General features: G+C 68.1%; 2 protein-coding genes across 5 annotated transcripts in view; one reads left to right on the forward strand and one right to left on the reverse strand.

Annotated features, from left to right (window-relative positions):
* Window positions 1-6,880, forward strand: part of MYO7B (myosin VIIB) — a 90,307-nt gene extending 83,427 nt beyond the window's left edge. The window contains exons 35-48 of the mRNA XM_036320702.1: window positions 607-788; window positions 1,230-1,360; window positions 1,608-1,765; window positions 1,900-2,053; window positions 2,416-2,571; window positions 3,169-3,274; window positions 3,752-3,865; window positions 4,088-4,175; window positions 4,724-4,830; window positions 5,197-5,382; window positions 5,632-5,748; window positions 5,910-5,993; window positions 6,136-6,255; window positions 6,562-6,880. Of these exons, the coding sequence (XP_036176595.1) occupies window positions 607-788; window positions 1,230-1,360; window positions 1,608-1,765; window positions 1,900-2,053; window positions 2,416-2,571; window positions 3,169-3,274; window positions 3,752-3,865; window positions 4,088-4,175; window positions 4,724-4,830; window positions 5,197-5,382; window positions 5,632-5,748; window positions 5,910-5,993; window positions 6,136-6,255; window positions 6,562-6,660 (1,802 nt within the window). The 3' untranslated portion in view covers window positions 6,661-6,880. The remainder of the gene's footprint in view (window positions 1-606; window positions 789-1,229; window positions 1,361-1,607; window positions 1,766-1,899; window positions 2,054-2,415; window positions 2,572-3,168; window positions 3,275-3,751; window positions 3,866-4,087; window positions 4,176-4,723; window positions 4,831-5,196; window positions 5,383-5,631; window positions 5,749-5,909; window positions 5,994-6,135; window positions 6,256-6,561) is intronic.
* A 1,339-nt stretch (window positions 6,881-8,219) lies between these two features.
* The window catches only part of LIMS2 (LIM zinc finger domain containing 2), a 48,176-nt gene continuing 41,403 nt past the window's right edge, over window positions 8,220-14,992 (reverse strand). The window contains exons 6-10 of one of the 4 annotated variants that reach the window (XM_036319860.1): window positions 12,043-12,193; window positions 11,220-11,312; window positions 10,728-10,776; window positions 10,497-10,572; window positions 8,224-8,469 (exon numbers count right to left, since the gene is read on the reverse strand). In XM_036319860.1, the coding sequence (XP_036175753.1) occupies window positions 8,337-8,469; window positions 10,497-10,572; window positions 10,728-10,776; window positions 11,220-11,312; window positions 12,043-12,193 (502 nt within the window). In that variant the 3' untranslated portion in view covers window positions 8,224-8,336. Of the gene's footprint in view, window positions 8,470-10,496; window positions 10,573-10,727; window positions 10,777-11,219; window positions 11,313-12,042; window positions 12,194-14,992 lie in introns of all 4 variants that reach the window. The other 3 variants (XM_036319861.1, XM_036319863.1, XM_036319862.1) reach the window with 3 other exon arrangements.

Genomic DNA, 14,992 nt, shown 5'->3' on the forward strand with positions numbered 1-14,992 from the left:
TCCCCTCAGAACACGGCCATTAGCCTGAGCTCCAGCACCGCCCAGCGGGCTGCTGGCCGATTCCACAGACGGAGCCAGAGGCCAGCGGCCAGCGGCCAGAGGCCAGAGCAGGGAGGCAGCTTGTGCAGGGTCAGCCCTAGGAGGGGGATCCGTGCAGCTCCTGGGAGAGCAGAGGGGCTGTGGCTGCCCGGCCTGGAGGCGGGGCTCGCTGGGAGGGGAGGGGAGAACTTGCACCCAATCGTCCCCCACCCCCCAGGGAAGGGTACTGTTCTCTCACGCTACAGATGAGGGTCACACGGCATCTAGGCTGGCATGGTGATGCCAGTGGGCTTCTCCCCCTTGTCCACGCGCCCCTTGCCTTGCAGGCCAGGGCTCCAGGTCAGGCCTCTGAGCAGGTCTCCCAGAGTGGGGCCGTGGTCAGGGCCCCCAGCCCTGCCCGCCTGTCGGGCCCTCCAGGGCCCAGGGTCTGGGAGTCCCACCCCCATCCCGTCAGAGCGGCCTTGGCTCTCAGCTCTGCCGCAGCTTCCTCACCTCGGCAAAGCCAGAGCCGCCTCCGCAGAGCCACGGGTCAGCGTGCGTTCTCCTCTGTGTGTGACCGAAGCGCAGGCGACGCCACCCTCCTGCCCTTCAAGAAGGGGGATTTGCTGATCCTGACCAAGAGCCAGGGGCCGCTGGCGGCTGAGGACTGGGTCCCGGGCCAGAACGACAGGACAGGCAGGACGGGGCTGGTGCTCGCCGCCTGCCTCTACGCCATCCCCACGCTCACCAAGCCCTCGGCACAGCTGCTGGTAACCTGTCTGACGCGGGTCCTAGCTCGGGGCCTGCCTCCCCGCTCCCCCCCCCACCCCCACCCCCCGCCCTGAGCCAGCCCCAGGGAGGCAGACCCGTAGGCACCCACGCCCGTGCCTGCAATACCAGGCTGAGCACACAGGGGCCCCGCCCAGGAGCACTGGGCAAATGACCAGTGGATGGCGAGTATAAAGCCCCGGGCGGCCGGCTGTGGCCTCTTGGCTGTGGCTGGGAGTGAGGGCAGGCGGCAGGAGAGAGGCCCCAGGAGAGGCGCCCTCCTGAGGGAGGTGGCGGCGGGGGGTGGTCCGGGTCCCCGTCACACAGCGTGCCAGCAGCTCCGTGGTCCCACCCTCCCAAGGCACGGAGACAGCAGGTCAGGCGGAGCCCAGGGGGGGTCTTGTGGGCGCGGCTCCGGGGCACCCACGCCCGTGCCCCCACAGAGCTTGCTGGCGATGTCACCAGAGAAGCGGAAGCTGGCAGCCCAGGCCAGGCCGCCTGCAGAAGCCGCGCCTGAGGAGCCGGCGCCCGAGAAGCTGCACACCCTGGAGGAGTTCTCCTCCTCGTTTTTCAGGTGCCACCCCCGCCACCAGGGCTCCCTGAGGCCGCGGGGGCCACAGAGGCAGGGGGTGTCCCTGGTCTCCCCAGGCAGGGAGGCAGCCCTCGGCTCCTACCACCACCTGGGGCGGAGTGCTGTGGGCATCCCCGCGGGACCCCACTGGGGCGGGGCTCCCCTGGCGCCAGGCAGCAGGCAGGTGGGGCGGCCCCAGAGGAGCAGGGCGAGGAGGGGAGGAGGGCCTCACGCCGCTCTGTCCTGCCAGGGCCCCGGAGAAGGAGACGGTCAGCAGAGCCGTGGCCCCCCTGGCCCGGGCCCGGGGCCACCTGTGGGCTCACAGCCCGGAGCCCCTGCGGCAGCCTCTGCTCCGGCGCACCCACGCCACCGTGGAGCTGCGGGACGCCGCCTGCCAGATCTTCATCGATATCCTTCCCCAGCACCGTCCCGCTGCCAGCCCCCCAGGGGCTGGGCCACACAGGGCGGGGCGGCCTGCAGCCTCGTGGGGCGGGCTCGGGCAGGGTGCCCACCAGCCAGCCTATTCTCCCTGACAGCCACACGCATCCTCAGGTACATGGGCGACTACCCGTCCAGGCAGGCCTGGGCCTCGCTGGAGCTCACCGACCAGATCTTCGAGGGGGCCCTCCAGGAGGCCGCTCTGCAGGACGAGGTCTACTGTCAGATCCTGAAGCAGCTGACGCACAATACCAAGAGGTCCGCGGCCGGGCCATGCCAGGCCCTCCATCCTCACCCGCTCCCAAAGGCCGTGCCCACTGTTCAGAGGGGAGGGGGCAGCTCACGGCGGCCACACGCCCTGCCAGGCACTCCAAGCAGCCACGGCTGGGCTGGAACCCTGGTCTGTCCTGCAGACTTCCTGGGGTGGTCATAGCAAGGGGCCTCGGCCCTGCCCAGTGCCTCCCTGGGCCTCTAACCCTCAGCACGCTCCTCCACAAAATGGGCACAGTAGCACCTCTGCCAGCGCCTGGGTGTGAAGGCCTTCTTGGCATCGGGCAGCGGGGCCATGGGCGCCGGCAGCTGGTCCCGGAGGGTCCAGACTGAGGGCTCTGTGGCCACAGGTACAGCGAGGAGCGGGGCTGGCAGCTGCTGTGGCTCTGCACCGGCCTCTTCCCGCCCGGCAAGGCGCTGCTGCCCCACGTGCAGAAGTTCCTGGACACCAGAAGGGGACGGCTCCTGGCCCCGGACTGCAGCCGCCGTGTCCAGCGGGCCCTGAGGTATGCCTGCCAGCGCCCAGGCCGCCCAGAGTCCAGCGGTGCAGATGTGGGTGTTGGTGGGAGGCAGGCCCCGGCCCCAGCTACTGGGGAGGAAGGGGGAAGCCGCGGGCAGACTCAGTCCTGGCCATGAGCTCCCTGTCCAGGGCATGGAGGGCAATACCTAGAGGCCTCGGGTGACCTGGATACCCAAGCCACCACCTTCCCGCCCGGGTCAGAGGCCACCTCTGCCGCCCCCCACCCAGCCGTCCAACAGCACAGCTTCCCCTGGCTCTGTCTCAGAGCTGTCCCACTGGGAGATTAGGGAGAGGCTGGCCAGGCGAGCAGCCGTGACCATGAGCCGTGACCACGGTGCCCGCAGAGCGGCCCGCGGGAGGCCCTGGCCCCCAGATCACTCCAGTGATTGTCCCGGGCCTCCCACCTCCTCAGAGCCTTGGGTCACAGGGAGGTGCGTCCAGCTGGCCCTGCGCCCCCCCCTGGGCCTGGGTGAGCGCCCTGGGCAGGGTCACTGGGTACTTCTTGTCTGTGCTGGCAGAGCTGAGTAGGTAGTTGGCTGGTCAGGGTGAGAGGACGCCGTGCAGTGTGCCCCTCCTGTTCTAGGACGGGCCCCCGGAAGCAGCCCCCCCACCAGGTGGAGGTGGAGGCGGCTGAGCAGAACGTCTCCCGCATCTGCCACAAGGTCTTCCTCCCCAACCACACCAGCCAGGTGAGCCCGCCCAGAGCAGCGGCCTTGGTCACCCGAGGAGTGGTGACCCCCAGAAACTGTCCGCCCCACGGCACTGGCGCCCTGCCACCACGAACAGTGCTGCACCCTGGGTGCTCTGGGCCCGTGCAGGGAGGCGCCCCCCAGAGGGGCTGCTAGTGAGTGCGAAGCCGGCTTCCCAGAGGCAAGGGGGCAAGAGAGAGGGCAGGCGAGGCCTGGGGCTGGGCTTGCAGCCCTGAGGCGGGCAGAGGCCCCCACGGAAAGGCCCACAGTCTGGCTGCTGGGCTCTCAAGGCAAGTTCAAAGGCTGCACATCTGAGGCCCAGACAGCAGACTGTGCACTAAACCACCTGCCATCTCCCCGTTTGCAGAAGGAAGGCTTGCCCTTCTCAGGCCAGGGTATGTCCAGCCCATGTTAGGGAGGAGCAGCGGGAGGGGCCCTGGGAGCTGAGCCTGTGCTGAGACGCCACCTCTGCCCCAGATGCTGGAGGTGGGCGCCCACACCCGGGTGCGGGATGTGTGTGCGGGCGTGGCCAGCAAGCTGCAGCTGGCCTCCTGGGAGGGCTGCAGTCTCTTCATCAAGATTGCAGACAAGGTACTGCTGGCAGCTGCCCAGAGGCGGGAGGAGAATGTGGGCAAGGGAGGCAGCCCCACTGTGCTGGCCGGTCCCCCCCCACCCCCCGCTCCACATCTGAAGGGCTATGAGGACTATGGGGGTGGACTCACAGAGCCCGCCGTGGCCGTGCCCCCAGGAGGGCCCTCCCAGGAAGCCCCTTCCCTGTGAAGTGCACCCCTTTGCCTCCTCCCCCGCACCCAGGTCATCAGCCAGAAGGAGGGAGACTTCTTCTTCGACTCTCTGCGGCAGGTGTCTGACTGGGTGAAGAAAAGCAAGCCCCAGAAGGAAGGTGGGTCTGCGGGCAGGCTGGCTGCTCTGGGATGAAGGGCAGGAGGCCTGTCTGCCCCATGGCCAGGTCGGAAGGCTCCCCTGGCACCTCCGGCATGGCCATGCCCATCCATGTATCCCCCCTTATGACCCTCACGTCATGGGGCTGGCCAGGCCGGGGGGCGGGGGTGGTTAGGGCCCTGCCCCGGGAGCTCCGAGGCCCAGCCCGCAGCCCGGGCAGGGACAAGCTAGAGGCGGGCCCAGGACAGATGGAGGGTGCGGGCGTGGGGTTGGACAGGGGCCTGACGCACACAGGGCGGTCCAGGGACCTTTCAGGAGAGGCTGGCTTCTCGCTGGTCTGGGAGGAGGAGGCGCGGGGGCCGGGGAAGGAGGGGGGCCTTTCAAGCAGAGGAGGCGGCAGGAGCAAGCCCCCTGCGACACGGCATGGGGTGTCCAGGAGAGCGAGCTGGCAGGGGTGGGGCGGCCGTGGGCCCGGCCGTGGGAGGGTGGGCATGGCGCAGAGCCTGGCCAGCGGGAGTGGCTCCGGTGCTCACTGCTGCCCCTGCCCAGGGGCCCCGCTGACGCTCCCCTACCAGGTCTACTTCATGCGCAAACTGTGGCTCAGCGTGGTCCCTGGGAAGGACGTGAATGCAGACACCGTGCTCCACTACCACCAGGTGCCCGGGAGGCTCCCCGGGGGGCACCCTCACTCCCGCCCACACCCACTCTGAAGGGAGGAAGGCCCGTGAGGTCCCGTGATGGCCAGGCCACCCCTTGAGCCTGTGTGGACAGCAACTGTGCCAGCACCCACAGCACCGCTGGGGGCACGCAGCCCGAGGGCACTGGCCCTTGTCCTGAGGGCCGACTGCAGGGAGGCCACTGTGTCCACCGCGGGATGGCAGGTCTCTGCCCGCCTCGTCGGGCTCGCTGCCCGGAGGAGCCCTCGCCCACGGACCTTAGCTTCCTGCTGCTCCATCCGGCGGGGGTGGGCGGGCCCCCTGACCAGGGTGGGCGGCAGCCTGAGGCCCGCGTGTCCCTCGCAGGAGCTGCCCAAGTACCTGCGCGGGTTCCACAAGTGCTCGCGGGAGGACGCGGTCCAGCTGGCAGGCCTCATCTGCAAGGCCCAGTTCAACAGTGACCCGGCCCAGCTGGCGAGCACCCCCAAGGTCCTGGGGGAGCTGGTGCCTGAGAACCTCACACGCCTGATGTCCCCAGAGGAATGGAGAAAGGTCCCTCCGGCTGCTGGCCTGGGCGGGCGGCGCACATCCCTGGGGTGGAGGGTGGGCTGGGTCTGAGTGCATCCACCTCCCCGTGCCCACTCCCCAGGGGCTAAGCGCCCTGCTCCCGCCCCCCCGCCCCCCCCACCCCCCCACCCCCGCCTCAGGCTCTCAGGTGCCGCTCGGACCGAGGCCCCTGGGCCCACTTGGAGCCGGACGGGCAGGCGCCCCCCCGGGCCTCACTGGCCTCCTCTCCCGCAGAGCATCCTCCTGGCCTACGACCAGCACAGGGACAAGACGGTGGAGGAGGCCAAGGTGGCCTTCCTGAAGTGGATCTGCCGCTGGCCCACCTTCGGGTCTGCCTTCTTCGAGGTGAAGGTAGGTCTCACCCGTGCCCGCCCGTGCCCGCCCGTGCCCGCCCGTGCTTGCCGCGAAGTCCCACCCCAGCTCTGGCCCAAACACACACCTTGGAGCCAAGCTGGTCGCCAGGTGGGACGGGGCGCGTGTGGCTGGGCTGTGACCACCGTGCTCCTCCCCAGCAAACCTCGGAGCCCTCCTACCCGGACATCATCCTCATCGCCATCAACCGGCACGGGGTCCTGCTCATCCACCCCAAGAGCAAGGTAGCAGAGGCCCCAGACCGGGGCTGTGGCCACCTGCCCTCCGCCCGCCCCCTAGCGCCAGGGACTCTGGAGGACCCAGGGCAGCAGCTCTGACTGAGACCTAGGCTTCAGCTGACCTTGGCCTACGCCCACTCTCACCCAGGAGCTGCTCACCACCTACCCGCTCACCAAGATCGCCAGCTGGAGCAGTGGCAGCACCTACTTCCACATGGTGCTGGGGAGCCTGGGCCGGGGCAGCCGCCTGCTGTGCGAGACCTCGCTGGTGAGCCAGGCCTGGGGCCTCCTGGGACCGGTCCCTTCTCCAGCCCAAACACAGGACCCAGAGGCACCGGGACCGGGTCCCCTCCCCCACTCCTCGGCCACCAGGCGTTACTCACTATGGAGGCCGACCACGGGCACGGCCAGGAGGAGAAGTGCCTGGGGCTGGGGCAGGCCGGGCGGGGCTGTGGCTCTGGGCCTCTCCAGCCTCACCTCCTGGCTCGGGGCATCCCTAAGGCAGGAGCTGGCACTGCCAGGCCTGGTCAAACCCCTCCCTGGACCCACAGCCTCTGCCCCCTTCCTCTGCCAGGGCTACAAGATGGACGACCTGCTGACCTCATACGTGCAGCAGCTCCTGAGTGCCGTGGCCAAGCAGCGAGGCCCAGCCTCGGGCCCAGCCAGGCCCTAGCCCAGGACCCTGCCCGCGCCACCACCCTTCCCAGCCCGGGTCCTTTCATGCCGCCCTCTCCTAAAACACACACTCCACACCCCTCGGCAGGCACTCCGGCAGGACCTTCCCCAGGGTACTGACCATGGGCCAAAGGAGAGCCCAGGGCGGGCGGGGTGTCAGGCCCCCAGGCTGTGGATGGCTTGGACAGTCCCCGCGAATGTTCAATAAAAGCTCCTGGAGCAGCGGGTGTGTCCGGAGGGGAGGGGCGGGCCAGGTGGGCAGGGCCTCTTCCAGGGAAGGCAGTGGCTTCTCCAAGGGCACCAGTGGCAGCTCGGGACCACTGTCCTCCCAGAACAGCTTTGCTGGTTCCCCGCCCTTCTCCCTCCCTCCCCCCTCCCTCTGCTTCCAGGGAGAGCCCGCTCCCCACCCCCCTCCTTCCCTGCTGGGATGAATGGGACACTGAGGGCTGCCAGGAGGCCAGGGAGAGGGAGAGGGAGTGCTGTGGCTGAGACCAGCCTCGCCTCGCCCCGCCCCGGGAGGCCTGCTCCACCCCTGCACTGGCAGCCCCACCCACCACCCACCACCCACCAGGCCATCCTGCAGCCCTGCTGGGGCCGGGTGCCCCCTGGCTGTTGGACCTGCCGCTGCAAGTGTTCCACAGCCCGAAGCAGAGTGTCCAAGGGGCCACGCCCCCCTCCAGACCCACCACAAACCACAGCCAGGTTGTGTGAATGAGCTTTATTCACTGTGTGCGTGGCAGCCACACCGTGAGGAAGCGCCCTCCCTGGCCCCCCACTTCAGGTGCCCGGGGGGCGGGGGGGAGGAGGGACTGCAGTGACCACAGAGGAGCTTGGGGAGCCTTGGTGGCCCAGGCCTGGGTGGGGTGGTCAAGACCAGCTTCCAGGAAGGAGCCTCCTGAATGGGGCGGGAGGGGGGAGACCTGCTGGCCTAGGCTGGCTCGGGGCTCCCACCCGCTGAGGGAGTCCGTGGCTGAGGCGTGGCTCACAGGGGCCTCCTTCCATGTGGCCCTGGTGTGCACAACGGGCCACTCTGGGGCCAAGGTGGCCCAGCCCCCTGTGGGGGTGGCACAGGCCTGCCAGGCGGGCTGGGGGCAGGGCCACTCCTGGCCAGGGGGTAGGCACAGGCCTGGCACACTCACCCCAGCACTGCTGAGGAGGAAGAGGACCCACCGCAAGGGGACAGGGAGGCCGGGGGAGTGCTGACCCAAGGGGGCGGGGAGGAGGGGGAGTGCTGACGGGGGGGGGGGGGGGGGGGGAGTGCTGACCCAGAGGGGGCGGGGGGAGGGGGAGTGCTGACGGGGAGGAGGGGAGGGGCAGTGCTGACAGGGGGAGGAGGGAGGGGCAGTGCTGACAGGGGGAGGAGGGAGGGGCAGTGCTGACAGGGGTAGGAGGGAGGGGGAGTGCTGACAGGGGGAGGAGGGAGAGGGGCAGTGCTGACAGGGGGAGGATGGAGGGGGAGTGCTGACCAGGGGGAGGGAGGGAGGGGGAGTGCTGACAGGGGGAGGAGGGAGAGGGGCAGTGCTGACAGGGGGAGGAGGGAGAGGGGCAGAGCTGACAGGGGGAGGAGGGAGAGGGGCAGTGCTGACAGGGGCAGGAGGGAGGGGGAGTGCTGACTGGGGAGGGGGAGGGGCAAGCCCAGCAGGAAGCAGGGAGGTGAGGCTGAGAGGAGGCCTCCTAGGGGGAGCTGGGGCGGGTCTTGCGGGCAGCCAGGTCTGACAGCTTCTTCAGCCGCTTCTTCAGCTCCAGGGGGAAGTGCTCGTAGCATCTCTTACACACGGGCTTCATGTCAAACTCCACAAACTTGTTCCTGGGAAGGTAACGTGGACAGGAGAGCCAGGTCCCCCAGCCGCCAGGAGCAGCCGCCTCCCCAGCCCAGGTGAGCATCCAGGCAAGGGCACCTGGTGAGAGTGGCCTTCTCCTCCCTCTCCTTCTAAAGGTTCCTCTCGGACCTGGACCCTCAGAACTTCTGGCTCCCTGTTCTCAGGCACATGGGCTCCTCACAGGCCCTCCTCCTCCCACAGTGCCCCTCCTCCTCCCACAGTGCCCCTCCTCCTCACACAGTGCCCCTCCTCCTCACACAATGCTCCTCCTCCTCCCACAGTGCCCCTCCTCCTCACACAGTGCCCCTCCTCCTCACACAATGCTCCTCCTCCTCCCACAGTGCCCCTCCTCCTCACACAGTGCCCCTCCTCCTCCTCACACAGTGCCCTCCTCCTCCTCACACAGTGCCCCTCCTCCTCCTCACACAGTGCCCCCCTCCTCCTCTCACACAGTGCCCCTCCTCCTCCTCACACAGTGCCCTTCCTCCTCACACAGTGCCCCTCCTCCTCCTCACACAGTGCCCTTCCTCCTCACACAGTGCCCCTCCTCCTCCTCCCACAGTGCCCCTCCCTCCTCCTCCCACAGTGCCCCTCCTCCTCACACAGTGCCCCTCCTCCTCACAAAGTGCCCCTCCTCCTCCTCACACAGTGCACCTCCTCCTCACAAAGTGCCCCCTCCTCCTCACACAGTGCCCCTCCTCCTCCCACAGTGCCCCTCCTCCTCCTCCCACAGGGCCCCTCCTCCTCTTCACACAGTGCCCCTCCTCCTCCTCCCACAGTGCCCCTCCTCCTCCCACAGTGCCCCACCTCCTCCTCCCACAGTGCCCCTCCTCCTCCTCCACAAGTGCCCCTCCTCCTCCCATAGTGCCCCTCCTTGCCCCTCCTCACCAAACAGTGCCCCCTCCTCCTCACACAAGTGCCCCTCCTCCTCACACAGTGCCCCTCCTCCTCTCACACAGTGCCCCTCCTCCTCACAACAGTGCCCCTCCTCCTCTCACACAGTGCCCCCTCCTCCTCACAAAGTGCCCCTCCTCCTCACACAGTGCCCCTCCTCCTCCCACAGTGCCCCTCCTCCTCACACAGTGCCCCTCCTCCTCCTCACACAGTGCCCCTCCTCCTCCTCACACAGTGCCCCCTCCTCCTCCTCACACATTGCCCCTCCTCTCCTCCACAGTGCCCCTCCTCCTCCTCACACAGTGCCCATCCTCCTCCTCACACAGTGCCCCTCCTCCTCACAAAGTGCCCCTCCTCCTCACACAGTGCCCCTCCTCCTCCCACAGTGCCCCGCCTCCTCCTCACACAGTGCCCCTCCTCCTCCTCCACAGTGCCCCTCCTCTCCTCCTCCCACAGTGCCCTCCTCCTCCTCACACAGTGCCCCTCTCCTCCTCCTCCCACAGTGCCCCTCCTCCTCCTCCCACAGTGCCCCTCCTCCTCCTCACACAGTGCCCCTCCTCCTCCTCCCACAGTGCCCCTCCTCCTCCTCCCACAGTGCCCTCCTCCTCCTCACACAGTGCCCCTCCTCCTCCCACAGTGCCCCTCCTCCTCCTCCCACAGTGCCCCTCCTCCTCCTCCCACAGTGCCCCTCCTCCTCCTCCCACAGTGCCCCTCCTCCTCCCACAGTGCCCCACCTCCTCACACAGTGTTCCTCCTCCTCCTCCTCACACAGTGCCCCTCCTCCTCCCACAGTGCCCCTCCTCCTCACACAGTGCCCCTCCTCCTCCCACAGTGCCCCTCCTCCTCACACAGTGCCCCTCCTCCTCACACAGTGCCCTTCCTCTTCCTCCCACAGTGCCCCTCCTCCTCCTCCCACAGTGCTCCTTCTCCTCCTCCCACAGTGCCCCTCCTCCTCCTCCCACAGTGCCCCTCCTCCTCACACAGTGCTCCTTCTCCTCCTCCCACAGTGCCCCTCCTCCTCCTCCCACAGTGCCCCTCCTCCTCACACAGTGCCCAGGGGAGGCCTAAGGAGAGGCAGGGCCCCGCCCATGCACCCAGCACTTGTGGCCACAGCACTTACTTGAGGGTGAGCTTGCTGTGGCAGGCGGAGCAGGAGAAGCAGCTGGCACACCAGGCCTTGTTGAGGGCTGACAGCACTGTGAGGGCAGAGGGCCAGGCTCAGCAGCCTCTCCCAGGCCACCCAGGCCCAGCTCAGAGGGGTGCAGCTGGGCCCACAGCTGCAGGACCCACAGCCCAGAGGGACAGCAGGGAAGAGGACGGGGGGGGGGGGGCACGTGGGCAGAAGCCTTACCGTCACCCTCGATCACATGGCTGCAGCTGTAGCAGACGTCCCCATAGAGCTGCGGACCAGGCAGATGTCACACACACAGGCAGTGGTGTCCAGCCCAGGGCCAGGGGATGCGATGGCTCTTCCCCCCAAAGCTCTCAGCCTCCACCTGGGGCTCTGGGCCCTCCTGCCAGGATACAGCCTCGCGCCTCCAGCGAGGGCACCCCTGGCCCATCAGAATCGCCCCTGGGAAGGACCCCAATGCCCCTTGGCTCCTCTGCTGTCCTGAAGGTGTGGCCAGGCTTCTCACCAGAGCAGCCGGCAGCTTGCCAGGCATAGCGGGAGCGGGAGGGGATGGCACAGGGCACAGGCCTGGCTGCAGGGGCCGCTTCTCCAGTGAGGACGGGCAGAGAGGGCCGCGGGCGGGTCTGAGCCGCGCCGAGGCTGCCTACCCGCCTGCAGCCTTCCAGCAGCCTCCCTGCCCTCCAAGTCTGCACCTTGCGGGCCGAGCCTCACCTGGCTGTAGTGGGTCTCGCAATAGGCCAGGCCCTTCCTCTCGTAGTGCCGGTGCCCACGGAACGGCTTCTCGCACTTGGCACAGACAAAGTGCTGGGGAGAGGGGGGCGGGCAGCTCAGGCCGGAGCAGTGACCCGAGACAGGACCAGGGCGCGGAGCACCTTGCTGGGGTCCCAGGTTCGGGGCAAGGGGGCTGCTACCTCCAGGGACCGCCCCTGGGTCAGAGACCCCAGGCCTCCCCTAATGCCCAGTAAGTGATCCACACAGCCCGTGCCCTCCCCCCCCACCTCCCGGCCTGCTCCATCCCAGCAACCTCGTCCCCAGGTGGGGGGCTGGGGCCTGCGTGTGCTGTTGTAAGGGCTGCTCTGTTATTTCCATGGAGCCCCTGGGGAGGCTCCTTCCCTTGGGCGAGGACCCAGCCAGCCGGGGCTGGGTCAGACCTCCCTCAGGCGCGTCCCAAAGATGCTGCCAGGCAGAGCTTCAGGCAGAGCGGGCCGGGCCGGGCCGGGGCCCAGGCAGTGCCGTCCACATAGAGCCACAGTGCAGGGCGTCCTCCGTGTGCCGCGGGGGCACCTGGGGCCCCAGCAGGCACACTTAGCATCTGGGCCCACGGGGCTGCAGACAGCCCGTGACGTCAGCCACAATCCCTCATCCCAGGACCCCGGAGTCTTCGAGAAGGCCACCACGGGAGGGGGAGGGGTCCCCATGCACACGGAAGAGCTGGCGCCAGGCAGGATTCGGAGGGAAGGTGCAGGCTGATGCCTCCACTCGGCCTGGGGGGGGACTGGCCGAGAGCGGGCGCCCTCCCCCGCAGCTCGCTCACCTCCACATGCCACTGCTTGCCCAGCGCATTGACCACGCGGCCCTCAATGGGCCGGCGGCAGGCTCCGCAGATGGGGACTCCCATCTTGTCGTGGCACGGCAGGCAGTAGAGCTCCCCCTTCAGCTCCCGAGCCTCAGCGGTCAGCTCCTTCCTAAAGGCAGCCAGAGCCGTGAGGCCCCGCCCTCCCCAGCGTCCACCTGTATGAGCCCTGAGGCCCACATGTATGAGCCCCTGAGGCCCACCTGTATGAGCCCTGAGGCCCCCCTGTATGAGTCCCTGAGGCCCCCCTGTATGAGCCCCTGAGGCCCCCAGTATGAGCCCCTGAGGACCACCTGTATGAGCCCCTGAGGCCCCCCTGTATGAGCCCCTGAGGCCCCCCTGTATGAGCCCCTGAGGCCCACCTGTATGAGCCCCTGAGGCCCACCTGTATGAGCCCCTGAGGCCCCCCTGTATGAGCCCCTGAGGCCCACCTGTATGAGTCCCTGAGGCTTTTTTGTATGAGCCCCTGAGGCCCCCAGTATGAGCCCCTGAGGCCCACCTGTATGAGCCCCTGAGGCCCCCAGTATGAGCCCCTGAGGCACACCTGTATGAGCCCATGAGGCTCCCAGTATGAGCCCCTGAGGCCCACCTGTATGAGCCCTGAGGCCCACCTGTATGAGCCCCTGAGGCCCCCAGTATGAGCCCCTGAGGCCCCCCTGTATGAGCCCCTGAGGCTCCCAGTATGAGCCCCTGAGGCCCCCCTGTATGAGCCCCTGAGGCCCACCTGTATGAGCCCTGAGGCCCCCCTGTATGAGCCCCTGAGGCCCCCCTGTATGAGCCCCTGAGGCCCACCTGTATGAGCCCTGAGGCCCCCCTGTATGAGCCCCTGAGGCCCACCTGTATGAGCCCCTGAGGCCCACCTGTATGAGCCCTGAGGCCCCCCTGTATGAGCCCCTGAGGCCCACCTGTATGAGCCCCTGAGGCTCCCAGTATGAGCCCCTGAGGCTCCCAGTATGAGCCCCTGAGGCCCACCTGTATGAGTCCCTGAGGCCCCCCTGTATGAGCCCCTGAGGCTCCCAGTATGAGCCCCTGAGGCCCCCCTGTATGAGCCCCTGAGGCCCCCCAGTATGAGCCCCTGAGGCTCCCAGTATGAGCCCCTGAGGCTCCCAGTATGAGCCCCTGAGGCCCACCTGTATGAGCCCCTGAGGCTCCCAGTATGAGCCCCTGAGGCCCACCTGTATGAGTCCCTGAGGCCCCCCAGTATGAGCCCCTGAGGCTCCCAGTATGAGCCCCTGAGGCCCCCCAGTATGAGCCCCTGAGGCTCCCAGTATGAGCCCCTGAGGCTCCCAGTATGAGCCCCTGAGGCCCACCTGTATGAGCCCCTGAGGCTCCCAGTATGAGCCCCTGAGGCCCACCTGTATGAGCCCTGAGGCCCACCTGTATGAGCCCCTGAGGTCCCAGTATGAGCCCCTGAGGCCCCCCTGTATGAGCCCCTGAGGCTCCCAGTATGAGCCCCTGAGGCCCCCCTGTATGAGCCCCTGAGGCCCACCTGTTTGAGCCCTGAGGCCCCCCTGTATGAGCCCCTGAGGCCCCCCTGTATGAGCCCCTGAGGCACACCTGTATGAGCCCTGAGGCCCCCCTGTATGAGCCCCTGAGGCCCACCTGTATGAGCCCCTGAGGCCCACCTGTATGAGCCCCTGAGGCCCACCTGTTTGAGCCCTGAGGCCCCCCTGTATGATCCCCTGAGGCCCCCCTGTATGAGCCCCTGAGGCCCCCCAGTATGAGCCCCTGAGGCTCCCAGTATGAGCCCCTGAGGCTCCCAGTATGAGCCCCTGAGGCCCACCTGTATGAGCCCCTGAGGCTCCCAGTATGAGCCCCTGAGGCCCACCTGTATGAGTCCCTGAGGCCCCCCAGTATGAGCCCCTGAGGCTCCCAGTATGAGACCCTGAGGCCCCCCTGTATGAGCCCCTGAGGCCCCCCAGTATGAGCCCCTGAGGCTCCCAGTATGAGCCCCTGAGGCTCCCAGTATGAGCCCCTGAGGCCCACCTGTATGAGCCCCTGAGGCTCCCAGTATGAGCCCCTGAGGCCCACCTGTATGAGTCCCTGAGGCCCACCTGTATGAGCCCCTGAGGCCCACCTGTATGAGTCCCTGAGGCCCCCCAGTATGAGCCCCTGAGGCTCCCAGTATGAGCCCCTGAGGCCCCCCTGTATGAGCCCCTGAGGCCCCCCAGTATGAGCCCCTGTGGCTCCCAGTATGAGCCCCTGAGGCCCACCTGTATGAGTCCCTGAGGCCCACCTGTATGAGCCCCTGAGGCCCACCTGTATGAGTCCCTGAGGCCCCCCAGTATGAGCCCCTGAGGCTCCCTGTATGAGCCCCTGAGGCCCCCCTGTATGAGCCCCTGAGGCCCCCCAGTATGAGCCCCTGAGGCTCCCAGTATGAGCCCCTGAGGCACCCAGTATGAGCCCCTGAGGCCCACCTGTATGAGTCCCTGAGGCCCCCCTGTATGAGCCCCTGAGGCTCCCAGTATGAGCCCCTGAGGCTCCCAGTATGAGCCCCAGAGGCCCCCCAGTATGAGCCCCTGAGGCTCCCAGTATGAGCCCCTGAGGCCCACCTGTATGAGACCCTGAGGCCCCCCTGTATGAGCCCCTGAGGCTCCCAGTATGAGCCCCTGAGGCTCCCAGTATGAGCCCCTGAGGCCCCCCAGTATGAGCCCCTGAGGCTCCCTGTATGATCCCCTGATGCCCACCTGTATGAGTCCCTGAGGCCCACCTGTATGAGCCCCTGAGGCTCCCAGTATGAGTCCCTGAGGCCCACCTGTATGAGCCCCTGAGGCCCCCAGTATGAGCCCCTGAGGCCCACCTGTATGAGCCCCTGAGGCCCCCCTGTATGAGCCCTGAGGCCCCCCTGTATGAGCCCCTGAGGCTCCCAGTATGAGCCCCTGAGGCCCCCTGCAGGAGCCCCTGAGGTCCC

Source organism: Myotis myotis, unplaced genomic scaffold (assembly GCF_014108235.1).
Source record: "Myotis myotis isolate mMyoMyo1 unplaced genomic scaffold, mMyoMyo1.p scaffold_m19_p_8, whole genome shotgun sequence".
Taxonomy (NCBI): Eukaryota; Metazoa; Chordata; class Mammalia; order Chiroptera; family Vespertilionidae; genus Myotis; species Myotis myotis.